Here is a 22918-nt window from a genome sequence, read left to right as displayed (position 1 = left end):
TGGGGGGGCACTGAAGCTGTCCTCTGGTGCTCCTGCCGCTCTGGCTGCTCATCCATCCTGGCCTGCCAGCCCACAGATCGATAGTTCTGCTCTCTTAATCAGGTCTCTGGTGACTGCGGGTGGACGTGGATATATATGTGTGTGTGTGTGTGTGTGTGTGTGAGTGGATGTTGGACTGTGTTGCTCCTGTGTGTCTTTGGCTTTTTAGTTGTTCTTCATAAGTGTTTAGTTATATATTAATGCCTCCACCTTACTCTTCCTCTCCAAATCTTGTCAGTTAAAAAAATATTTTGCTCTTTTATCATCTCTATTCCCACTTTTTCTAAATCTCATCCATTTTTTCTCCCATCCTGTCCCGCAGAGCAAGGATGAGAGGTGAGAGGTGAGAAGTGTGTGTGTGTGTGTCGGGGGGGCTGTCATCGCACATGGAACTACTGCTGAAATATTGTTGTTTATTAGAAGAAAAAGACTATAATGTTCAGTTACACGTCTTTTAAATGAACAAAATGTCAAGACCACAATATACCAATAAAAGAGACTTTAAAATCATCTTTGTTTATGTTTTTTGTTGCCATTTAAAAAAAAAAAGAAAAAAAGAAGCCCTACAGGCTGTATATGAGTTTAGAATCCAAGCAGGATGTAATATGTAACTGGGACACTGCATCAATTTTAAGCTCAACAAAATGGGTCATATCAGGTTGCATAACATCAGCGCTTCACGATATTTGTGCATCACGTTCAGATTTATTAGTTCCTATTGTAAAAGCCACTTTTAATTCAACTCTTATAAACTACACTTAATTTGTCCTTTTGATGGAGCACTCTTCCAGATTTTATTCCTAACCTGGATGCGGTATGAAAACAGTCCGGTCAAGAGAAGAAATGTCGCAGTAGGTCCTTCTTGTTGACCTTGCCCATCGGATTCCGTGGCATTTCCTCCACCAGCAGCAGGCCTGTGGGGACGCTGTAAGGTGCCATGTGCTCCCTGTAACAAACACTGCTGTTAATACAGTGGAGCCTGTTTCACTGCAGAGAAGAAGATTAAGAGAATCAGCTCCGCTCAGGCCTGCACAAGGACACACAAACAGCAGCGATCCCGTGGACAAGAATATGCACGTGCACGCGTGCCGCACGCAACAAAAACAAAAAACAAAGGCTGAGAAACAACTGCAAAACAAAGCCTGGCCCTGTGGCATGGTAGTCTAGATAAAGAAAGGAAATGTCCTTCATACATTCTGCAGTGCTCCTTCTTAATATCCACTATTTGCCTTCTAGACACAGACAATTCCCTTTTTACAAAACAATATAATCACACTGAGATGAAAAAAAACCCTAATAAAATGAAAAACAGAAGGCTAGGGTAATTAAAAGTGTTTTCTCCCCCCCTTCCATTCTGTGCGCTCGGCTGTTACGTCAAGTCTTGGAGCCTTAAGCCTTTTCTATTATCTTCTAACCTAGTTTGTTTGTTTGTGCCCGAGCGTGTGTGTTGTTTTCGTTCCTGCGTGGCGCGAGCGAGCATAATGACTCATTCTGCTGCCATGAAACACTCCTTTCAGCAGATGTCTCCGTCTTTGCTGCTCCACGACGCGCTGAGTAAAGTGTGAGTGAGTGTATGTGCGTGCATACGCTGTACCCGTAATGGGGCTTGCTCGTGTCACCAATTTCTCCAGGGCAGTGTGTGCACGAGGACGGTGTGTGTGCGCATGTAGGAGACAGTGTGAGGAGCAGAGGAGGTGACAGAGATTCAGACTGACAGCTGAAGCCAGGGCACTGAAGAGTGAGCATCCATCTACTTGTTTATGTCTCATTTTATCTCCTACTCCCTTCCCCTACATCCGTGGCCTCAGCAGCGGCCTGTGTGCAGGCTCTGTCTGTCTGCTGGCAGCACCCCTGGGTGCAAACACAGTGTGTAAGAGTGTGTGTCTTCTTATGTCTGTGCAGGCGAATTCTGCCTATAAATCAATGTTGCGAAGGCTCTCCTGCTGGTCCTTACAGCATTCAAGAGGGTTTTAAAACATTATTTCAGGGGTGATGTTAGGATTTGGCATTTAGGCGGCATGCTGACGTTTAGAATAAGTGGTGAGGAAGAACAATATATCAATGAGTGTCCTCACAAAAATAGATTTTCTATGTATCTGCAAGTGTGAGTTAAGTGAGGTCAAAGGCAGGAGTCGTAATCCATCATGCAGGACACAGAAGTAGGAAGTTACACCCCCTCAGTGGTGAAAAGCCCCTTCACGTCCTCACTGTAAACTATAACCTTTAACCTAATTTTAATTTGAACAATGGTAGGAATCATTCTGAGAACACATTTTGTTGGAAGAGCCAATAAATAGTTGCTGCTGTAAATAATGGCTTAACTGTAATCCTTCACGCCCGTCCTCTCCTCCCACTCCTCAGCTCCCTCATTAGTCCATTTCTGGCCTCTCTCTCCATCACATCCCTTCATATTGATCTGAAAACTTCAGGGTCGGTCACCAGGGATGTGCGGGCCGCACAGCGCTGCCGAGTCTGCACGAGGAGCTGTCATTTGTTTGCCACACGACTCAATGGGCTTCTTGATTTGCCATAATCATTTTTACCCGAGACAAGGTCAGCACTCCTTTTGTGAATTCAGCACGGCGTTCTAGATTGTTTTATTTCAGACAAAAAGCAATGCAGATTGCTTCATTCAGCTACAAACCTCTACAGTAACACCAACTTTAGTTCAAATGAAATCTTATTGTTTCATTTTGTCATATGATATTGTTCTACTTTAAGCCAAAGGTCACACTACCTTGCCCAGTTCTTTAGCTCCGTCAGGGTCATAGTCTGCTCTTTCTTCATCTGCACCACTGCTGTGACTTTCTGTCCCCAAACAGCATCGGGGACGCCGATTACAGCCACATCTGCAAGATAACAGGAAGCATGTGAAGATTTAATCATTTGTGTTGTGCAGTGATACCTCCCGAAAGATAGGGGGCATCTTTTTACCATTACCACTCTCCCAACAGACGAGCTTCCCAGATTTAGTTATGGAGCTCTATTTTGGGTAGCAGCTGGTGAAACTAAGCTAGAGCTACGGAGATGTTTGCCTGAAATGTAACTTCATTAAAGTTAGAAATCCAATGTTGAATTAAAACATTATAGAAAAAAGTGACCTCTGAACTTTACAACACCCTTACCGATGATGTCTGGATGAGCCAGCAGGTGGCGCTCCACCTCGAGGGCGCTGATCTTATAACCACCGCTTTTGATGATGTCGACACTGCTGCGACCTAAAATCCAGTAGACGCCATCCTTATAGACCGCTGTGTCACCTGCGTCATAAAGTAGCAGTTGGACAAGTGAGGAATGAATTAAATTCTGTATATTTATGGTTTACTGTATTCACAGATTTGCTTGTTTTCAATAGAAGAGATGACGCAACCGTGCTACTGGCTCTAGCACTTTGTATGTAAATGTAATCACTTAAAAAGTACCAGATATATTGATCAGACATTTTATGGCAAAGAAAATACAAATTTACCCACAGCCACACCTACCCGCCCCCCATAAACCTATGTGTCTTGGGGATAGGTGTAGGGAGCCCGAGTACACTATGTGGGATGCGGGGCTCAGCTGGGCCTGGGGATGATGAGCGGAGGAAATGGGTCAGTATGGATGACTGGAGAGAGAGATGGAGAGGGAGAAAAATGGACAAAGAAAGGACGGAGCAGGGAGGAGCAGAGCAGGGACAGGAAGGTGTCCTTCTGGATCATTACAGGTGGCACATTCACAGCTGGGACCGAGGAGGGGCTGTATATGGGATTGAGGGTTAAACTGATGCTGGAGTTTGGATCAGAGGAGAGGAGTGGGGATACAGCAGAGGTCTGAGACACTGGCTGTAGCTACAAGTGAAGACAGAGACGGTTTGTCTCCACCCACTCTGGACATTTAACCATTTACTGAACTGGAACCAGATTTATGCTAAAAGGTCGGTGTGGCATTCAGAATCAATAAGTCTTCTATACGTTTTAAACACAAGACGATACATTTATCTACCAATAATGGTACGGAGAGTTCATCAGTATTATACAATAAAGCACTGACAAAGCAAAAACAACAGAGGGCTTGGACTGAGGCCCTGGAGTCTTTACAGCTGCACTAAATTCAGCAGTAATCAGCCCTGCTCGGGCATTTTCTGCAGGTTTAACGCTGCATATCTGCTAACATTCAGAAAAATAAATGGAAATGGCTGCCTGGTCTCTACTACCATTCTCCACCTCCTCCCTTTTTTCAGTTTCTCAGCCTCCTTAGTTCCACTGCTACACACCTGTACCCCCCCATCCTTGCCCTCCATTTTTTACCCTCACCGGTAGTCGAGCATCTCTCATCTCATCTCCTGTTCCCCTCACTCCACCCATCTTCCCCTCTTGCCTCTAAGCTTCAGCATCAATAGAGGGCCCATCTGTTCCCATACATCACGCACTTCATTTCAGTTTATTAGCTGGGATAAATCATAAATATTTCATTATACATCACGGGCGGCTGTCGCCTGCACACCGACAATTTATCACCGCTGCCCTCTCTGCCGGCTTGCCATGGCAGCTATAAGCTTTCCAGTCTATTAAACAAGATTGATACAGTGTGTAAATTTAGATATTGGGAATTTCTTCACAGACCACTGCTCTGCACTGATAGGCCAGAGTAACAGGCGAGGGAGGAGTGTGGGAGGGGGTGCATGGGGGGCATGGTGGGAGCTACTTGGTCTTGGTCGGGTGTAACAGTGTTGCATCGTTGCTGTGTTCTGGGATGAAAGGCAAAACATAAAATTACGGTAAGTGTGTGAATGATTTGGTCACAGCGATGGTGCTCCGTCATCAAAAATCCAGGTAAAGAGCGCTGAGAGCACGGACCAATAAACTCCCGATGCACCCCAAGCACAGAATAAACTAGCAATGAATCTTTGACAGAGATGCAAATACCAGAAAACAGATTAACAACAAAAAGAAACAATAATCTTTTGGCTGCAAATGTTTAAGTACACGAAAAAGCCAATGTTTGATAAAGAGACTCAAAAGAAGCACTCAGACAAGAGTTGAATAGAGTTTGAAGTACTTAGACAGGACTCTTTGACCTTGTCTGTTTGAGGAGAAGGAAATAAAGAGGGATAGAACAGCATGTTTGCAGAGAGGCACAAGTGGGAATAGTGATTGGAGAACACAGACTGATAAAAAGAGAAGAAAGAAGTGCTGCAGAGAGATTGTTGGGAACTGTGTTACTAAGACACACATAACATACATGGGCGCGCACACACACACACACACACACACACGCACACACACACACACACACACACACACACACACACACACACACACACACACACACACACACACACACACACACACACACACACACACACACACACACCAGAGGCATCAGAGACTCTGCCATTATGCGTTATGGCGTCGACGGCAGATATGGCCGAATGGCTTTCTTAATTAAAACGATAAGAAGCCTAATTGCACTGGGCTTTCATCTCATTCCGAGGCATTAAAAAAAGTGAAGGCACACAGTGTGGAAAAGAAATAAGAAGGAATAAAAACACATCAAGACTTGAACTAGAGGGTGGAGGGCAGGCCGAAGCTCCCAACATGTTCCAGAAAAAACCTGAATGATCAACCGTGGTCGACATTTCTGATAATCAACACGAATGTATGTCGAGCCACTAATCACCATTTCCTTAAAAGAGACGCGACACTGTGGAGAGCTGTCTGACATCAACATTTCTGTATTCTACAGCAATTCTGGGGATGAATAAAGAATGGCCTGAAGAGAAATTTCTGCTTTAGAGTATTTGTTTACACGGAAGTCCAGGAAGAGGCATCCACTCCTGCTGTCTTTTATATGAGCCGCTGTATTATTGTTTAGAATGGAATTCTTCAGGGTAGTTTCCATGGTAAATCAAACACATTAGAGTGTGCAAACTGGAAGAGCGCCGTACTAAAGGCGACTCGAGACACAACACAAACACACTTTAACACCTAGTCAAGGTTGGAGCCTACATTTAAGACCAAACAAGACAGATAAGACCATACTGGGTTCTGCAGCCTGCACAATATAAGTCCCTCTCTTCCCTTCACCTCGGAAAAACCAGGACTGTACATGAAACAACCAGTTTGAATTCCAGAACCAACATTATTTTTGTTTCTGAAATATAAATTGAATTTGATTCCAGTCTGACTTTGAAGTGCTGTAAGGACCATTTACTTGTTTTTGGGATTCGCATGCACTAGTCTTTAGAGATGGGAGCTGGAGTGCACTTTGAGTGCTAAATTGAAAAGAGTTCCAAGTGCACATTATGCTCTCATTCTGGTTGGTTTGTGTTTGATTTGGCCAAAACTGCAATTGCTGTCTCCCTGGTGGATGATTAATATTACAAAGCCTCAACAAGTTGCTGTGAAACCGGTATTCTATGGATGTTGCTGTGAAATGCCTGTTAATTACGAGCTGTTGGATGGCAAAACAGAAGATGTTTACCTCCATGTGTTGCTTTAAATTACCAGGAAAGGTTCGCTCCTCAAACAGATTTATAATGGTGATGATAGTTTTCAGTGAAAGACACAGTAAAATCTTTATTTAAATAATAAGCATAATAATCCTGATAATCTATTTGCCCTGGCTTAGTTCCAGCATTGCAAGTGCAAGCGTCTAAGTAATTAAAAAAGCCGTTTGAAACTCTTCATTTACATGTTTTTACATTGAGTATAAGTATGAGTGAGAATGATCCCACCTGACAGACCAGAAAACCACCAGCTGCCTTGAAAAAAGGCTAAATTACAACAATAACGTTAGAGCCTAACCTTCACAATCTAAAACAATGAATTTGTCTTCCCAGTAAAAAAACCCCAACTGCTTTGTACGTCTCTCCACCGCCCTCGCAGACAGAGAAAAACTTTTTCAAAAGCAAGTGAACAGGTCCGACAATTACAGTGAAACTCCAGAGTGGTTTGACTTTCATTTATCCAGGTCTGTGCATGAGCGTCGGTGAAGTGTTCTCACACTGGAGGGTTAAAGCTGAGTGCCCTCCATCACTCTGGAGAGAAGAGCTTTATCCACACACAGATAAGACCTGTCTCAATGTGAGCCGTCTTCTCAGAGTGACTGTAAACACTTAGCATATTATGAATATTGATGTTCCACATTAAAGCTCCGATGACAAGATGGAAGAGTTAATGAGGATAAATAACGGCCGAGCGCTGAAATCTAAACTCTGACTGATTATTTATCATACTTAACTTTTGTCGCAGCTCCTTTTTTTATTAATTAATATCACACAAGAAAGCACTTTGCACTTGGATGAGTGATCTAATTTGCTTAATATAACGCAATTAAAGAAGCTCGAATTGCTTTATGTTAATGTTACTTATGATAATCCTCCCTGGGTCACCTCTCCACAAGCTGATAACAAGCTGAAACTCGAGAAATGATGCCTGCCAGATATCTGCCAGGTTCATAAATAAAACTATTTAACTGCAGTTTGCATGCTTCCTCTCTGCACTGAATCACACAAATCTGATAGTTAAAACTCTAAAATGGCAGATGATTATAAAGTCTGAACACAATGCCGATGTGATTGGCTCCAGCAATGCTAGAATCAAGGAGTGACAGAAGGAAAGTTTTTTTTTAACCACAGCTTTTAACCTAATACTTGTGGTTCTACTTTATGAGATAACGCCTTCACTGTAAATGTTACAACAATGGCTGGTATTAAAGAAAACTAAATCTGTGGGGAGCAGGGGGGTGATGATGGATCCCACAGGGAGTTCCAACATTGGATTTAGGAGGACACACTGTGACTCGGGGGGAAATATGACATTGGGCACACACAGAGGGATGGAGGAGCACGCAGCTGGGAGCAGAAAAGCTATGCACAAATAACTCACAATGGCTCTGCAGGATATGAGACACACTTCTGTGTGTCCGTCTGTGGAGACCTGAAGCTCACCTTTACCAAAACTAAAATTAGGCCCACACAATAAGCCCTGGCTGTTTACAATAAATGACTAAATAGAGCTAGCAGTCTCCCTCATTACCTATAACGCTGCATTATTTGCATTGAGCAGCTCGGAAATATTTGACAATTCTGTGGTTTTTCCAGTAGTGTTTAAAGTAAGCTTATACTAAAATAAAAATAAGAAAAAACAAATAATGGTATATATTTTAACAGTATACAAAACAGAAATAAAAAAACACTCCTTCTGATGTATGAATTCAGCTGTTGCAGGTGCAAGGGTAAAAAAGAACCTGCACCAGGTGCATGGTTCATGAGGGTTAGACTGAATAATTTAATGAACTGTGTCTGGGGCTCAACACACAATAAACCAATCAAACAGTCATCTGTTATTACCTTGACAACGCAGGTGAGCTGGTTTCTTGGCGTATAGCTAATGTGTACAATGTGTACCAGGAAGCAGGTGAGGACCACTATTATATGCACACAATCCTGACGCTTTCAAATCCCAAAAAACAGAAGCAAAAATTCCATTTTTTCTTCACTACATTGAAAATGGTAATTTCATTCAGCACAATGTATAACTGGAATAAATCAGTAGATTGCCTCCAACTGTGCAAGTTAACATAATCAAACATAAGTCTCATCAACAACAACAAAGTCCTATGTTTTCTGAACATGTGGCCATGGCAACACAGCTACATTACTGATGAAATGGACTCTTTCACACCACCACCTCAGAGGAGCAACATTTCCTGTGTCCTTAGTAATGTAATGTGACCATAAAAGACCCCTTTTGCTGCAATCTGGTCATATTTCAGGCTACATTAGAGACAGTTAAAGTCGCTACAATTTTCCAGCCCAGACACACATCTTTGGGTACAGCAATGACCATCTTAGGTTGCACAGATTTAAAATTCTTGTTTAAATAATATGGTTACGATGGACGTGAACTGAGATATCTTCATAAAGTTGACTTTACTGTTTTCATTTTCTGTTTTAAATAGGATACTGTTGCAAGCTCTACAGTCCATTGCACTGAGTAAAGTAGTGCACTGCCTCGTCAGCCCAGTCCCCCCAACTACCACTTTCTGTCCTGAATGGCTCTTCCCTTCCTTTAAAATTAATTCATTACACCTTAGACATGGCAGGGTTAATAGCCAACCCCCAAAACACAGCTTCCCCAGTGCTGCTTTCTACAACTAGGCCTCAATTATTCATCACTGAAATGCAAAATTTGAAAACTCACTAATGCCCAAGCTTCCCTCTCTTCCCCACAAGTCTTTATTAATTTAACTTTTCATACATTCATTTATGCTTTATTTTAGAACATCATCAGTCATTCCACAAGGACCACCAGGCTCGTATGTTTGCCAGACACAAAATCTCCTGCGCTAGTTCAGTTCAGCTTTTCTCCCAGCTAATTGTGGCTCTGGCTTGTTATAATTACATGCATCTGTGTACCAAATAACATACTACGACACACCTCGGTCACCTTAAAATGACGAGAGACAAGACGAGCTGACAGTTTCTCACCCACACTCCTGCTAAAATTACTGAGACCAAAACTAAAAATTCACTTTCAACTGTTTTTTGAGGGTGACAATGTTAACTCACAGTTAAATACAGTTTACACAAGTAGCCTCTTCATGTCGTATCATGCAACATTTCTTTTAGCAGACGCCTCCAGGAGCTGGTTTATATTTGGAGCAATTCATTATCCCCTCCGCCCTGATTCAAGCGATATTTCCAGCTGAAGAAATGCAGCTGCAAACCTGCTGCAGCCTGTAGGAGCCCCTGCGAGGGGGCGTACTATTTTGTGGGTGGGCTGCGTTGCTTTGCAGCAACGATCCGGAATTAGGATTCATTTTTTCAGGTTAGTCGAGTGGTCCATAAGTTGCAACCCTCACCTGTGTGATGCGGTTGGTACCCAGCTTCATTTGCTAACTGCTAACTACTCACTGTGAGGTTAGAAGAAAAGGAAACGTTTCTTAATATGCAAAGTCACACAAGCTTTATTAAAAATCCCTAAAAGGTCATCTTTTCCGACCAAGTGGGTCGAAGATGGATAGATGGCAAGAGGGTGAGAGAAAAAGGTAGAGCGTGAACCAGGGAGCAGGTGTGAGGAGTGAAGGTGGTAAGAGTTTATGTGGGGAGGGAGGAAGGTGAGAAGGTTAAGAACGAAGTCTCCATCTAACAAATCCAAGACTGATGCAGGGTGACATGAGGACGACCGTAACTTGTGTCCTGCATGTGTCCATCTGTTGTGAGGAATCTTTAATCGACTTCCACTAACTTAATTGTGGTTGAAACAGAAAACGATTTTTTTCTGCAGTTGTGTTTTTTTTTTCCCTCCAAAGATACCAAAAGTGATCTTGAGGCACCTGTAACCACGATAATCCGACTTCCCCAACGCAGCACAAGTCTGGCTCTTTGGGTGACTGAATATTTGTCTCTCAGATCATTTCACCTTTCGTCTCTGCTGTCTGAACAGAACTAAGAACCCACAGAAAAAACTGTTGCACCTGTGATGCGGGTTAAGTTGGAACCAAGGAACAGGCAGGTGAGTGAGCAAGGAATTTGATTGCTGCCTGCAGTGTGTATGCGTGTGTGCATGTGTGTGTCTTGAAGGATTGATCTGTGGGGACCTGATTGCACAGGCTCTCATTATGTGACCACTGGCTGTAATGGAGTGTGACAGCACCGTGCTGTGCTCTGGATCTCTGTCCTTCCAGCCTGCAAAGCCAATTAAACACACTCTGCCCTGCTTTGCTCTCCATCACTTGCTCCCCTCTGCTTCTTTTCACCCACCATCTCCCTCAAGCTCCCCCCATCATCCCCAACTTTCCTATACTGACCTTGTCTCCTCTGAGCAGCCATACGTGCCATGCCCTGTTGTTCATTCTGTCTAGAATCTACTGCTATATTCTCTGGTCAATAGTCCCAGCACTTTTCTGGCTTCAGGCTCTTATTTCTTGCTTTCTATAAACAATAAAAAGCTCTAATTGCATTCTCCCTGCTTCTCACTGCCCTTTTTGATAAAGTAACTGCTCATAACCAGTGGCTTGGTTGGTTTTGGAGCAAAAAGAGTATTTCTGAGCTGCAGGGGAAAAAGTCTGTGATGACAGCCTTCCTGTGTGCTTACACGCACACACAGGCACGCACACGCTGAGGTGCAACAAGGCAATACTTGGCTTCTCCAGACCCAGAGCAGTCACAACCACTTAGAAGGAAAAATGCCCCGCAGCACCAAAAACGCATATAGTCCATTTATCACTCCCTCATCGTCCTCCATAATGCACAAACGTACACAGTACACACTTTTTGTGTGGACTGTAATCCTGGCTCTTAAATGTTTAAAGCATGGTTCTGAAAGTGCAGCGCAGCAAAGATTACAGCAAAAAAAGAAAACATCTTACACCCTAACCCTCCTGAGAAGCCCTCTGACAGCACCACTCATGAACATGCAATAAGGTGCAGAACTGCCTCCGAAGGATTGCGTGTGAAATGCCTGCGTGCGTGTACGGTGCTGATGTCTGAGATAAGATGGGAGGATGAGACCTGTTTTGAACCAGCCGTCATCAGTGAAAGCCTGCTCGGTCTCTTGAGGTTTGTTCCAGTACTCCTTAAAGACCGAAGGGCCTTGAACCAGGAGCTCTCCCTCTTTCCCCTCCAGACCTGGATGGACCTGGAATAAAAAGGAAGACCAAAAGAATACTAGTGGAATAAGAATCTCTCTGTTGCTGAGCAGCAGTATAAACCGAATGTGTGTAAAATAGGTTTGGGTATGAATATCACCTGTGCCAGAGTTATTTTAGGGGTGAAGGCGCAGCGACTATGTATAACTTGCTTGCGCCGATTAATCAAAGGTGCAAATTTTTGACAACTTTGCTGAAAATCAGTCAATAAAATTGTTGTTGTGGGAGGGAACCGCCGTTCTACTGAGCCTGACACATTTTTACAAACATTTTTTTCATTAAGTCATGAGGGTTGGCAAAAAAATGTGCGTGATTGATGGCTTTTTTTGTGGGAGTCGAATAGGACAGGATTAAAAATCCATTACCATGTTACCCTTTATAGTAAAATATTTGTTTGGACAGTGTTGACCTGATAAATGATTTATGCTTTATCCCATGACTCTGAATTAATGACACAACTCAAAACCTTATATTTTAGTCTGCCTGTAGAAGAAAATAGATTGAAATGTATTGCTTACCCGTGTTTGTTTCTGGTTACCCTCTGCAATTATAGTGTGGTTGGTGTTATTCATGACAATCCGAACTTCCACACTCGGAAGTGGGGATCCCACAGATCCTGTCAAAACAGAATCCACAAAAGAAACACGCTTAACTGAAAGCAGCAGCATGTTGGATCATTTGGACTGAGCTGTGCAACCACATTTCTAATGATGAAGATTTCATTTCTGCATTACAGACACCTGCCAATGATTGATGATGAGGACATAAATGGCCCCTATGGTTTGCTTATAAAACCAGACTGAGACTTTTTCATATCAGTGAGGATCTTCCTTGGTCAATAATGGGGATCTACAGGAGAGCGTCTAATGCAGCTAAATTATCCAGCATCAAGTAGTTCCAGGATGGGACTACTGTACACTCTAAAATATCTGGTTCTCTCAGACGTGGTGACTGAGTCCTACAAAATATGCTCAACTGCAGCATTGAGTCAACATAAAACCCATAACATGACAAAATGCACTAAATTAATGTGTCACTTTTGTTTTGTTTTCTGAAGGAAAACAGAGCAGTCAGCTCAGTCATTTAGGCCTAAATACTGCTGAGTAACTGATAAGGGTCTCTTTCTGCAGCACAGTTGTGTGAAGGTGGCGAGGAGGAACCGACAAATGATTAAAAAAAAACAAAAAACTGAAGGTATTTTTTGAAGAGGAGCTTTTAATGAGAAATGTGCAAACAAAAGGTCAATTTAAAATTCCCACAGGGGCTGACCTCACCTGCGGTCATCTTTGTGTATCCATGTGTGACGTCCCAAGTTAAGTAATTATATCAAAGCGTGCACATGGGATCTGAAGAGGAGTTATATTCTGCATGTGTGCAAGCCTGACTTAAAGCTATTATATCATTTCACAGGCCACTAGGCTCTGAATAAAAGGGAAGGCCAAGTCCTGATTAAAGACTGGTTCTCTCAGTTCATATTGATCCACCTCGCTTTGGGACTGATGGGAAATGTCTGTCAGCCCATTTGTTGCTCACATTCCAGAAAGCAAAACTAACAGATTACAAAAGTAACTCAACTCTTCGACTGTGGATGGTCAAAATATGACAAGTATGGAAGACAAACCTGTGTGATTCAGAAGACTTTAAATGTATCCTGATCTGGATGTAAAATATTCTATAAAGGATCCTTTGTCACGTCTGTCAGAAAAATAAAATAATGGTTGAATTCTAGAAAGAATACCGCGGACTTTAAAGGAGGAACGACATCATAAGAGTGAAAAAGTGTATGAGATTTAAAAAAATCTTCACGCTGTCCTTCCCTCTAAAATGAAAAGTCTCCAAAGTTAATTTAAGGTGAATTTCAGGGAATTTCTCAACTCTGATTTCCTCCTCTGTCATCATTTTTCCCCCTCTGGCACCGGGAGGTGTAGAAATCCTGAAACATGCAGCAGTTGGACTCCTATGATTCGACGAGATTGACAGCCGTTTTTTAGGAGCCTGCGATGTGCAGGATGGGGGAAGATCCGAGGAAGACCAGCATCAAACAGTTCATATGCTTGACATAAGGTGACATGAAGCTTTAGCAGACGGAGGTCAAGGATGTCCCGTTGCCCACCAATATAAAAAGAAGCTCAAATTTGGACCAAAGGAACAAAAGGATGAAACACACAACAAAGGCTGAAAATAATGCTGCAGACTGAATTAGGTTAAACTAATCTCACATGCACTATATATACATCTCAACGACCCAGAAAGCCACACTGCTGTTGATCTGTTATGCTTGAAAACCAATTAATGATCTGAACATCAGAGAATAAAAGTGCTGTCAAGATAGATATAAAAAGCCGACTTTTGTGAGGCAAAGCTGCCACACTCTTTCAAAAAAGGGTGATTAGAAGAAAGAGAAGGGAAAAGCAGCACATTCCTCCTCTTCTCAGTGTTTTACTACAGTGCTATTGATCCTTTTTAACCTACTTAAAGAAAGACGGGCGCATCCAGACTCAGACACGAATTGCATTTACCTGCCTGCGCGTGCACGCACACACACAAGCACACACAGACACGCACAAAACCAAGCACACATTTTGAAGTCTGTAGAGCAGTGGAAACATCAATAGACCTCTTGAAGCCTTTCTTAATATTCACTGGAGAGGAATCAAACGCAGCCTGCTCGCTACATGCAAAACCATAACCCGCAGACAGACAAACAAACACAAACAACAACAAAACAAGCATACAGAGGATTACTCAATACGCGCGCAAGCTAATTAGCCTTGCTTGTAAAGTAAAAGATTTGGCTGGGGAACAGGAGGAAGAAGAAACTGGAGAACGCGGAACGGGACAGGGTGGGAGAAGAAGGCAGATGAAAACAAAACACGCCATTAATCTGACCTCATTTTTTAGATCTCGTCCTGCTTTTCAGCAGAACAATCCCATACTTATTTAAGTTGCTGTGGGTGTGGTGAAGATCTAAAGCTTTTACTCTTGTAAAGACATGTTTCTGCTAAACGCATTTTCATTTTTAATGGCCGTTCATCCGAACTGTCTGTTCACGGCAGTTAACGCACATCCACGTTTCCTAGATACGGACAGTCCTGCAGAATGTTTGACGGCTGGGAAATCAACACATTGAAGATTCTGAAAGGGCTTTATAAGCAACAAACAAAAGATTTTTTTCTCTCCCTTCTGAAGAATAAACAAAAGAAATCTCAAACTTGTGGTGCACCTGCATTCTTGGCTGTCATTTATTGTTCATACAGTTTAGACTGCATGAAGAAATCATGCCTCTGTTTGCTTTGTTAGTGAAAAGCTTTCCAGGCTTGAGCAGCTGCTAATTATCAGATGTCTAACTTCTCTCTGAAAACAACTTTTGTTCTAGCTTGTTTTCCTGCCAATAATCTTGCAGGTGGTTTGTATCCTACAGGCAGCCTAAAAGATTTTTAAAATTTGGGGCATTGTGCTGCTTTAGGACCATTTCTCTGCTTGATTGACATTATTGTTATCAACTCTTAAAAAAAAAAAAAAAAAACACCTGGCCCGAGCATCATTTAAGTTTACTTCTATTGTACTGTATGTGCCCCCCCCCCAATACAAAAGTGCGTTGGTGGTTATATGAATTACACGTATGCAGCCAGTCAAACTTCTGTACCTGGGATGCGTGGGCCCTTAAGAGGGTTGGAAAGCGCCATACCAATCTCAGTCATGCCGTAACGTTCCAGCAGCGTGTGACCAGTAATCTCCTCCCAGCGCAGCAGTGTGGGAAGAGGGAGAGCAGCCGAGCCCGAAACCATCAGTCTGGAGGAAGAACGGCAACACCAGAGAAAGTACTCCTGCTTTAAATAACAATTTCTCCCGTTACGCTATAAAGAACCTCGCATTAAACACCTACAGGAGACATTCCAGGAAAAAAAAGATCTTTGCAAAAATATATAAATAAAGGCAATATCCAATACCTGATTCTTTCTTTGCAGACTCCTCTCACAAAGTCCCTGACACGAGGCTGCGTAAAGTGCTGATCGTAGTACTGAATTAGCTTCGAGTAAATGGTTGGCACGGCCATGAAGACGTTAACCAGGGGAGCCCTGGAGCTTAAGAGCATCTCCCACACCTGGAATACAAGGGGTGTACACAGGGAGATGAGACAGCATAAAAATGAGAGGAAAAAAGGCCAAAGAAGATAATAAAAAGGAAAGGGCTCTACTACACAGCCAGGTTAATGCGAGGCAAATTCGTTCCCGTTCATTCAGACATGCATGGTTGAATTATTGTTTTATTTGATGTAAATGTAATCTAAGCTCCTGCTAACCTCATATTAAACCTGTCAATACAAAAGCGAGGCAGAAAAGGGGGGGGGGAAAGAAGAATCGTAAAGGTCAGCGGGAGGAAAACAGCACTCTGCTACAGGGCAGGTAAAATGCCGTTTGCACTGCAGCTATTTTTGACGAATATCCTTTTTTGACATTTACAAAAAGACACGCTTGTCCATCGCAGAAGCAAGCGTGGCAGCAGAAAGCTGCTCTGGCCCAGCAGCTGATTCCTGTTTTTAAAATTGCTTTTTGGACATCTTTTTGTTAATACTTTAAGGAAATATCAGCAACAATAATGGGAGCCTATTTCAGTAATGATGTGCATTTCAGTGTGTAAAAGGGAAATTAAATACACATTGAGTAAATGTTTATAGAAATACCTAAAAGTGTTACTTAAATCACATCAACATTCACCTATAGGGTGACAGAGTCAACGAAGACCAACCTTCCCTATAGCCTACATCTCCTTACCTTTTTGCTACCCTCTTCTCATTCTCTAATTTCAGGCCTCCTCTTATGTCTTCCCATCTTCTTTTTTCTCATCCCCTCCCCATCTCACATTCACTTACCTTCACTCCCCATTTTGTGATTTTCAGCTTGGCTACCCAGCAGACTCGAACAAGATGGTCTTTCCCCTGAGCCCCCACATATTCAGCACCAATGCATCCTTCTTAAAATGCCAACAAATGTAACTTTTTATCTGTTCCTTCTTTTAGTTTTCCTGTCATATGCTTATATAACAGCTTCTCCCCAGGAACACTGAAAGGTAGTATCAGAGAAATGAGACTTGTCAACAGTCAACCTAAAATGTGTAATATTGTATGTGCTCAAATGTTTACTGCACATACAGATGAAAACTTTGTGCATTGAGAATGATTATTAACTGAGCAAACCCTGACCCTTCTGGGCAGTGTCCATCAAGTGCAGTGGAGCGCTTCCTCCAAGTCCAGTTTGGAGGGAGAAGAAGGCAATTTATGTCTGTCAAAGAGCCGGCCAACAACCAGGGGACAGAACGTTGTGTGAACCCAGAGCCATGTCTTGCATCTTAATCAAAAACCGCTGCTCAACAACAGAACTCTAACACAACGGACTGAAACCAAAATTGGAAAAATTGAAATTATTTTTTCCACTAATATTTTGTTTTATTTGCTAGCCTATCACAAACTGTTCTTTAGATTGTGGAGAATAAAAATAAATGTCAGGCCAACATGTAACTGAATTTATTTTGTATGAAATAATCAATTCTCCTCTGGTCCTCACAAAGTCTAAAGTAGAGCTAAATTCCTTCTTGAAACCCAGGATGCTTGTTATGATATATGTTTGGAACTATACACACTGTGAAAAATAGATGGAAAAATAAAAAGAAATACCATGTCAGAAGCAAATTCGGTGATAGTTAACAAACCCAAATCTTAATGTTGTGTACATCGTTAAATGCTGGTAAATTTGACTTTCCTTGACTGAATACATTTATTTTTGTAGAGTAGAAAATGGTGTTTTAAATACACAAACTCACCCTGAGCTGCACCCACTGACGACTTCACAAACACACTACAGATAGACTTCTACCATTTACTGAATCACAATTCCCGCAATGAATTTTTTTGTTTTGTCAGTATCTTTGGGCGAAATCAGGAGAAAAAAAGAAATCAATGGCAGCCTTTGCTGCCTAGGCTACCCTTCAGAGATCTTAAGGGATAGAAGAGACAGAATATTGATCACTTCATCAATGTACTGTAACTTCAGGAGGAGAATAAAGGGTTTTTTCAGTGCATGAGAGGAGAGGGTTTGTGGTTCAGTGCACAAGGTCAGGTATAACAGCTGAATACTGATAGCTACGGCTAACCGTGTTACAATATGCATGACGACAGATACTGTCTCCTTTGAAGACCTTTTCTTTCTATCCACCAAAGCCAGCGATGGCCCCACCACCCCCAGACACACATGCGCACGCACACACAGAGACATTTGCACTTATGCTACTTTCTGTTTTCAAAGCCACATCCACACAAACACACTTAGAACCTCATCTTGGCCCCCTCCCTTGTCTGAGCCAAACAAGTACTATCATTCTTCAATGTCAGCTCATCGATTGATCCGCTGCTTAAGCTCCTGCCGTGAGTCGGCATTGGTCAGATACAAAGCCACACAGGGCAATTTATCACTAAACCCCAAACACTTAGTTTGACAGTCAGAAAGGGGGGAGGGATGAGGAGGCGAGCGCTGATACAAAGAGAGGTGAAGGAGAAAGAAAGATGAAGAATAATGGGAAACGTGGACAAAGAAAAGCAGACAGTTGTAGAAAAATGGGAAGGTCTATACTTCAGCCACGCATCACACCTTACTAACGATTATTAGATGTGAAACAGTGTCGAAACTCTACGGTCATTGATTTGTTCCTCAGTCACCTCCTCGCCTTTATCTGCACCCTACAAATGTCCATTGGTGTCAATGAAAGACAGACCTTCTGAGGATGGAAGTTTGGCAGCATGATGCAGGTGGCACCCACCCAGAGTGGACACAGCAGCTTGTTGACAATGCCGTGAACATGGTGGAGTGGCAAAGTGTGGAGGATGACGTCATCGCTGGACCACGACCACTCAGAAACCAGAGACTTGACCTGAAGGATGAGAGAGAAAGAGCAAAGAGCAGAAATGAGCAAATCCTAGTCTAATGTATCTCAAGAATCTCAGTAAAATACATGTTTGCAGACTTATATATCTATATTTATTTTAACAAGCAACTTTTCTTATTTTACTTGGTTGTTGCTTTGAGGTCTATTCGCACCAACTGTACCATTCTCAATAACGAACTAATTTGTGTTTGTGTTGATAAACTTCCAAACTATTGGGCTATATACGTTGGGATTAGAGTACAGTGTAGAGACCCAGTGTATATTTACCATAGCTTGGATGCTTCCGTGTGTATGAAGAACTCCTTTAGGCCGTCCTGTAGTACCACTAGTATAAATGATCATTGCTGGTCGATCTGCCCAGTCTGAAATGGCGTTTTTTTTCTCTTCTGAGTCCGCCCCATGTAACGTACCCATATCAGAAGTAGGAGGAAGTTTCAAGCATGGTAACCCCAGCCTCTGAGCCAGTGGCTGGAGGGTGTCAAAATGAGGATGCCCTGCAACTAGCAGGGAAGTCTGTGAATCGGAGATGATATACTCGAGTTCAGCACGAGGATGTTTCTGATACAGGGGCACCGCTGTCCCACCACTCATCCAAGTTGCCCACTGTGCCACAGTGTAAGAAGCATCATTAGCACACAAGAAGCAGACTCTCTTCCCTTCCAAACCACCAAAGTCCGTGTTGAGAGCCGCACTGATTCTTTCGGCAAGTCCCAAGCTGGTGTAGTACAAATGCTTATAGGTGTGGCTTCCACCACTGTCTATGATTGCAAGTCTCTCTTCAAATCCAGGACTTCTGGTAAAGACTGGCCTCTGGTTTATCCTAGATGATGGTGCAGTCAATCTATGAATTCTTCTGTTAAGTATATTTTCCAGGACATGCTTCTTTGGAGTGAGGTTGTAAAAAAATGAATGGGGAAAGGAATTCCACCCAAGTGATGACCATTTTAGTGGGTGGAAGATGCTAGGAATGCCTCCCGAGACCATCTTTTCCAGCTATTCAGACTTTTAGGAGTTGGACTATCATGATTCCTCCATCCATTACATCAGATGATTGTGTCCTGTCATCAGGTGAATGTAAACAAACACAAAAAGGACAATTTAGAGCATATTAGAATGATATTGAAATGATTGTACATATTATGCTATACATCATTTATTTTGTAAAATGAAAAATGTATCATTTCATTCATTTGTAATGGAATTCAAAGGCAGGAGCTGTGGCAAAGATATTGGGATCTTTAGCCATGAAAAAGGACAAAAAGGGAATCATTGCTATTCTACGCAACTGTTACATTACAAACCTCCACTTTAACCCAGATTTTCTGCAAAACTTGCTCCTGTGTTAAAGACATGACAAATCCATTTTAAGAAGCACACCTGCAGAAATCTCTAAAGATCCTTACAACTTTACGGTTGTGTGGTATATTTTAATAGTGAAATTACCAAAGTGCAAACAATAATTTAAAAGTAATTAAAAGCTCTCAATTCAGACGCCACAAACATCGCTAAATTATAAGTTTACTTCATAGTTCTTAGATCCAAGCAACGTTGTCCGGTGTAGTCACCATTCAATCTATTAATTTCACTGTGAGATAGCCTACCATTCAATTTTTGACATTTATTAAGCTAAATGGAATTTTAAACGACCATCACACAGACCGCAATTCAACCAAAATAAACCGTAAACTCTTACTTTAAAGAGAAGACAAAAAAGGCGTTTTTAGTCAGCTTGTCACTGCGTTGTTGTGATTTAGAACATGTTTATTCAATTTCACTTTACCTTAAACTGACATGTCTTGTTGTGAAGGTCGGTGCAACACTGTTACTCTTCCGGTATGGAAAAAGGATGCGAATATGGTTCCGTCCGCGTAGGAATACAAACTAACCTAAACTCCTCTGTTGAATGAGGCTAGAGGTTGTAAAGTTCCCTCAATACATAGTATTTTAAACTATTCAAATAAAGAGTTCGTGGTAATCGCATACATTTGATAAATACAAACTATATTAATTTATGCTGATTTAATTTACTGTTTTAAAATATGTCCTAACCTTTTCTGTTTCTCTATATTCACTTTTAACGAAATCAGATTAAGATTAAATTCTAATTTTAAAATGTATATAACATTTCAATGTTCAAACATTTAGCCACAAATGGTGACGTCAACCATAAGGTTTAAATAACAGTTTGTGTAGTTTTGTAATCTAGTAATTTGTTACCATTACAAGATATTTTGCACAGCATACACAATTATAAAAATATAAAGTTGACATCTTGACACCCTTGAACCCTTGCTCTTTATATTTTCTAAGTTATTACAATATAAACTGTGTCTTGTTATTCTGCTCCACTCTGGTTGGTCCATATTTTTGAGATAGTCCAGGTCCACTGTCTAGGCTGCTCACCCGAGATGAGGAATAGCAGTTGAGTTTGCAGTATGTTTGCAGCTACCACACACAGCTTTGTTTGGCTTTAGATCACACGCCAGCCTCACCAATCTATGTGCCAACTAGCTTGGCTTGCTTCATCATCATAGTGCAAGTGGGCACATTCAACCGCCAGCTGGCAGTCGTGGGCCTCAGATAAGAGAATGGTACAGGCATGGCACGCGTTCAAAAAGTTTTCACTTCCCTCCCCAAACCCCCTACACTGCAAACAAGGATGGCATGTTCCTAACGAAACGGGTGCCTTTGTTTGCGAGAACTCCCCTCCACTCCATATGAATAGTATCGTCAAAGACTACTCATTGCCATTTCGGGGTAAAACGCTGTTCAAGGGAATGCTATGCTACCCCAGCAGTTATGAAATTTCAAGAGACTGCTTTCTGTGTACATCGTTGGCAGACTTTTACGAAGATGGTGATGCCCTTTTTTGTAAGGATTCACCCTTAAAAATGACTGGATGGCATCTCAGATGAAGCAAAATAAGGTAGAGACAATCCAGGATTTTGGATTTCCTTCCTGTATGCTGACCGTACGTTTGACAGGTGTATGAGGATCGGAATGTGAGCCACAGCGAGTCTTACGTACAGCTCCTGGACAGATGCAGGGATGGACAAAGACACTAAAGGGAATCGCCTATACTGCATTTTTCTTTTGCGGGCATTACAGGATACCGTACGAATACTTTGACGACTCGCGGTTATGCCTAGAAAACATGATTATACAGAGCAGTTAGCAGAATCTGGCATTCTGTTGCAATGGCCTGCTGCCAGCACCCTGTTCGGAAAAAGACCACCTGAAAGGATGGGCTGGGTGGCTGCAATCAGGCGCCAACTCCACACTTGGCAAGGGACAGCAGGAGAGGAAATAGGGAGCGAGAGGACCCCCCACAGATCTGTGAGAGAGGATGAGATGGTAACGCAAACCATGGGGAGTACACAAGCATGTGTCAGGTTGGCATCAGTGTGAGAATGTCTTGGCAAGCATGCCTTTTCCTCCCCTCCCACTCCAGCTCACGCACAAAACACACTGTTGCCCTGCTTGGAACACATGGTACATCAGCAGCGGCATCTGGCCGCGCTGACTCCTGGCAGCTGCGCTTCGTCTTTGCCAGTTGGGAGTCTTGGCACTGCCACTTCATCAACTACCTGTGGCTCCTCCAGGGTAAGAAGGAGAGCGATGAATTATTTTGAGGCTGCAGCTGCAAACTTGACATCCATCCAAGGGATTCACTGTAAACATGTGATGGCCGCAGAGTGAAAGCCAGAGCAAGGTTGACAGGCTCTTTGGGTTTTTTTTTTTTTTGGAGAGGGTGATTTAGTACAAATGAACTTTTTAATCTGGATCTGATACCATGTTTTAGTGAAAGATGAAGGGATATTTCTCTGTGTTCACCACATACACATGCATTTATAAAGGATGTGAACGTGACCAACAAAGAACTGGGAGCTCTTTGGAAACTCTATGTGTTGGGCTCTGAGTGGCCTTCATCAGGCAGCTTTGGGTTGTCTCTCTGTGCCACTAAAGGATTACATTTCCCAGAATGAAAGAAATGGATGGATGACCTTTCAATTTAGCAATGATGGCCTCACCAATGAAGGGTCTACAAATCAAGGACATTTCCCAGAAGAGTTCTATATACATTTTAACTTTGGCCCAGTGGATTTTACAGTGAAATAAAAATCATTTCAGCATCTTTTGCGGGTTTCCAGCAGCTTATTTGTGAGTCATGTCAGTATCATGTTATTTTGTCTCAAATGGCTTGTTAGTTTCAGGCATAGTGACAATAATACTGTCCTTGTGGTTGATAAATTCATAAAATTTTACTGTGATTTTTTTGACCTGAGCACTTAAGGTCATAAAG

The 22918-nt window shown here is 42.3% G+C and overlaps 1 protein-coding gene across 4 annotated transcripts; it reads right to left on the bottom strand.

The window, feature by feature from the left end:
• Positions 1 to 432: 432 nt before the first annotated feature.
• On the bottom strand, positions 433 to 20453 carry acsf3 (acyl-CoA synthetase family member 3). 4 transcript variants are annotated; one of them, XM_029846387.1, is made up of 11 exons: positions 20396 to 20443; positions 19917 to 19952; positions 18883 to 19673; positions 18445 to 18600; positions 15627 to 15781; positions 15323 to 15468; positions 12195 to 12292; positions 11540 to 11666; positions 3165 to 3299; positions 2777 to 2888; positions 433 to 985 (listed from the first exon to the last, which is right to left on the bottom strand). In XM_029846387.1, exons 3-11 carry the CDS (start codon positions 19597 to 19599, stop codon positions 871 to 873), a joined length of 1761 nt encoding a protein of 586 aa, XP_029702247.1. In that variant the 5' UTR covers positions 19600 to 19673; positions 19917 to 19952; positions 20396 to 20443; the 3' UTR covers positions 433 to 870. The 4 variants fall into 4 exon arrangements, with proteins under 4 accessions (XP_029702247.1, XP_003969969.2, XP_011608432.2 ...); XM_003969920.3 differs by lacking the exon at positions 19917 to 19952 and having other exon boundaries at positions 20396 to 20453; XM_011610130.2 differs by lacking the exon at positions 19917 to 19952 and having other exon boundaries at positions 18490 to 18600; positions 20396 to 20453.
• Positions 20454 to 22918: the final 2465 nt, after the last annotated feature.

Source organism: Takifugu rubripes, chromosome 13 (genome assembly GCF_901000725.2).
Source record: "Takifugu rubripes chromosome 13, fTakRub1.2, whole genome shotgun sequence".
In the NCBI taxonomy this organism is placed as follows: Eukaryota; Metazoa; Chordata; class Actinopteri; order Tetraodontiformes; family Tetraodontidae; genus Takifugu; species Takifugu rubripes.
The sequence above is the reverse complement of the archived record's forward strand: the minus strand, read 5'-3'. Positions and strand labels throughout refer to the sequence as shown.